Below are 4316 nucleotides of genomic sequence, written 5' to 3' on the forward strand. Positions count from 1 at the left end.
ATGAAGCATCATCGTATAAAACAGAGAGACAAACTGCTCTAAAGCACCTCTGGGTGTCATTCTGCTCCCGTTCATCGGTACACTTACCGTCTGCTTGTGTCTCCTGCAGGTTCTGACTCAGCTGACTCCGCCCCTCATCACCGAGATGGACGCGTTGCTCGGCAACAAGCCGCGAAACGGCAAGAGGGAGGCGAGGAGCTGAGGAGGAACAACCAAAAACTTTATCCAAAAACATCCAGCGACTGAGAGCTGACGACGACGACGACGACGACAGAGGGACCAACGAAAAGAGACGCCGGCGGTGACGTCATCGTCGTCGTCATGGAGACGGGAACGTCTCCCGTTCCCGCAGATAATCAGAAATATATCAGAATATTTATTCTTATATTAATCTGAAGACGCGGCCGCAGAGCGTCGCGTCGGCAGAGAACAGCTGTTTCACGTCTGTCCGCGCCGTTGTCACGGCAACAAGACAATTAGCTGCATCGTTAAGCTTAAATCTACGAATTTATGTTCAGATATTAACAGAAATGAATCAGCGTTTAGGATCCTAATTATGAGTTAAATACTCGTTAATAATCAATTAAAAACATCTGTGACGACGTCGTCTTCGTTTATCAAACATACTTTTATTATTATTTACATTAAATTCAGTTTCTTTCATGTGTATTAGTTTAATGATCATATGGAGGCTCATTCCTGACAAGACAAGAAAAAAACAGACTCACCAGAACTTTACTGTCAAATTTAGATGTTTAGCCAAAATTATTATTTTTTTAATTATGAGAATTTTCTTAATTTTTTATTTTATTAATTAAAATAATAAAGTAGTGAGTCGTTTTTTTTTTTTTTTAGAACTTACTGTAAGTATTAATAACTTTTCATCTTTTTTTTTTTTACCTTTTTTTTGGCAGAAACGAGCTTCCGTAGCATTAGTCTTAGTAAGTTAGGCTCGTGTGCGTCTGATTTTGACGTCGCCGTGGTAACAGCTGAGATTCCCTCTGATCATGGATGATATGGAAGTTCAACTCTGTCAAGAGAAGAGAAAAACAGACTCAACAGAACTTTATTGATTAATTAATTATAAGAATATTATAAGAATATACGTTCATCATATTTTTTGACCTTTATCATAAATATTTTTATGTCTTTTTCATTTTTTTGGCAGAAACGAGCCTCCGTAGCATCAATCTGTACTTTCACATCCAGATAAGAGCCGTCCGTTAGTCGAGACAACGTCACTGTCCAAAAAAGTTAACAGGGCTCGTGTGAGTCTGAATTTGGCGTTGCCATGGTAACAGCTGCTCTCCGCCGCGTGTACGAGGCTCTGGACCCTCCTGTATCCTCTGACTGTACTCCCAAACGTATTTATAAAAGTGTTTAATATGAATATAAATCTATATTTTATGAATGTTTGTCTTTAGATAGAAGATTTTAACTCAGCGGTGCTCAACCTGAGGCTCGCGACCTCTCGGGGGGGGTCGTCGTCGCGGACCACGAAGCCGAAGAGTTTGTTTATAACGTTAAAAAATAAAGAAATACAACAGAAATAAGAACATTAAACTTAAAGATGGAGCATCGATTATAGTTACATTTATGATTTATATATTTTAAACTTTAAATTATTAAAAAATAAAATAAAACAATGATTCAGCCAGGTGGTCTCTAAAGGTCGCGACCCGCTCAGGTTGACGTCACTGATCACCTACCTCCGAGTGGAACCATGTGACCCCGTCACCGTGACGACAGGCGAGCCAGGGCGGATTCTGATTGGTCACATGGTTTCATGACGTCTATCACCCTGTTTAAACCTTCCTGCTCCTCCTGATGTAAACGTCACCACTACGAATGCAAATAAAGTTATTTAAATCATGTTTGTGTCTCAGTCTGGTGATCGATGAACTGTCTTCATGTCGGGACAAAATATCAGAAACACATTTTCATATGATACAGTTTATTCTAAACGGAGCGTTTAACTGAGTCAGTGTGTTTCAGGTGTTTCTCTTTTATAGCTACAAGTGTTACTGTCACATTAAAGTTTGTTTCCTTCCTTCATATTAAAGCTATAATCTGTAATTATTCCACATTAAATGTCTAGAAACAACTAGACCTATGTTATATATGTTGTAGAAATCTGTAATTTAATCAAAGTAACGGACCGTTTCATTTGGTCGCCTGTCGATGGCGTCATACCTCCTCTACCAAAGAGTATACACGCACCAGATGCATACGGCGGTGCTGTGTTTGTCCGCTACAATGGCGTCTACCAAAGAGTAACTTACACACATATGTTAGGAGTAAAGGGGGCGGGGTTTATAGTTCCTCTTTCTTCCTTTCCCTTTCCTAAACTGGACTGGTTTTCATTGAGAAGATAACAAGGGGGTGTGGTTAAGCTGCGGGTGGATAAAAGGGACGCCACGGTTACTGGAGTAACGTGAGGAGGCTCAGCTGGGAAAGCGCGAACATTGAGCCCAGAGAGATGCCCTTTTTAGAAGCGTTGGAGACATTACAGCTTCACACCTTTCCTGCACCCGGACCCTTGAGTAAAACCAGTTTTGTTCTTCGGGGCCGAGTCGGAGGGACTTGAAATGCTGGTCGGCGTGGCAACCCGATAAGGTAACCCACCTCCAGACTGTCTGTCTCTAACACTGGAAACCAGTCCGTCTTCCTCTGTGTTCTTCCACGTTTCCTCCTTTTCTACACCCTCCAGGTTAGGACTAGTATTGGTTCATTAATACTGAATCCTCTAGACTTGACTAGTCCGTAACACATACAAGATAATACATCGGCGTTGTGGTTGTTCCACACAAACTGTTATAAATGGACTTTTATTCAGTTTTAAGACACATTTTCATGATAAATTTAGGTGGTTTTTAACTATATCTTTTAGCCGGAAGAAGGATTTTAGTCATTGGACGTCTGGATCTTAAGTTATCAGAGAAATAAACTGGACAAACGTTAGCAGCAGCTCGGCTAACAGCCCCTCCAGGAAGTCCGGTGGTCACCGAACATCGTCGGAGAAATATTGTTTTTTTTAGGTGAAACAGCTTTAATTAGTATTTTATTGAATTTTAATCTGCGTGTACGTTTGTTCTGGAGAGGAGGAGACCTCTGCGGGTAAAAACATCCTGAATGATGAACACTGGAGTAATCCTATCCTGCTGAAGCTGGTTATTTAACAACAAAGACAACAACTCCCATGATCCCTTGCTGCTTCACACCGTCATCACACTCCGTCTGTTGTCGTTGTTCTGATTGAGACGTCTGTTGTGCGTTTAATTCTACTGTATAAAAATCTATAAAGTTCTGAACTGATCACACAGTGAAAACTTTAATCATCATGTCAGATTTCTGGTGATTCTGGGTTATTATGGTCTGTAGGTGGTAGTTTTAGATGTGACCTGTGGGCCCACGTGGACTAACACCTGGTTCATAGAGGCCGGGAGTGAGTGCAGCTTATCCAGGATGATCGTGGCTCCGGGGAAACAGTGAGTGGCTGCATTGAAATGATGTAAATCACCTACTGTCAGTGTGGTTGGAGAGTTTATGGGATGAGGAGATGAAGGCAGAGGATCCCCATGGCAGGAGAGTCCACATTGTGTGTCTGGGTAGAGCTCCTGGCAGCTCAGGGCCTCACCACTAGATCCTACACACTGGTCCTTACAGTAAGAGTAGAAGTGATTCACATTAAAAAAATACTCCATGGCAATTACCCAATCAGTTAAACAAACTCCAAACATGCCTTAACGACATAAAGACCTGGATGACCTGCAGTTTTCTGCTACTAAACTCAGATAAAACTGAAGTTATTGTGTTTGGCCCTAAACACCTTAGAAACACATTATCTAATGATAAAGCTACTCTGGATGGCATTACCCTGGCCTCCAGCACCACCGTAAGGAATCTGGGAGTTATCTTTGATCAGGATATGTCCTTTAACTCCCACATAAATCAAATCTCAAGGACTGCCTTTTTTCACTTACGTTATATCACAAAAATCACATCCTGTCCCTAAAAGATGCAGAAAAACTAGTTCACACATTTGTTACTTCTAGGCTGGATTATTGCAATTCCTTATTATCAGGCTGCCCTAACAAGTCTCTAAAGACTCTCCAGCTGGTCCAGAATGCAGCTGCACGTGTTCTGACTAAAACTAGAAAAAGAGACCACATTTCTCCCATTTTAGCTTCACTACATTGGCTTCCTGTAAAATCTAGAATAGAATTTAAAATCCTTCTCCTAACTTACAAAGCCCTTAATGGTCAGACACCATCATATCTTGAAGAGCTCATAGTACCGTATTATCCCACTAGAAC

The 4316-nt window shown here is 41.2% G+C and overlaps 1 protein-coding gene across 2 annotated transcripts in view; it reads left to right on the top strand.

The window, feature by feature from the left end:
• Positions 1–1872, top strand: part of LOC122973894 (voltage-gated potassium channel subunit beta-3-like) — a 30754-nt gene extending 28882 nt beyond the window's left edge. For both annotated transcript variants that reach the window (XM_044341696.1, XM_044341697.1), the window contains one exon: positions 110–1872. In XM_044341696.1, coding sequence (XP_044197631.1) covers positions 110–202 — 93 coding nt within the window. In that variant the 3' untranslated portion in view covers positions 203–1872. The remainder of the gene's footprint in view (positions 1–109) is intronic.
• Positions 1873–4316: the final 2444 nt, after the last annotated feature.

Source organism: Thunnus albacares, chromosome 22 (assembly GCF_914725855.1).
Source record: "Thunnus albacares chromosome 22, fThuAlb1.1, whole genome shotgun sequence".
NCBI lineage: Eukaryota > Metazoa > Chordata > Actinopteri > Scombriformes > Scombridae > Thunnus > Thunnus albacares.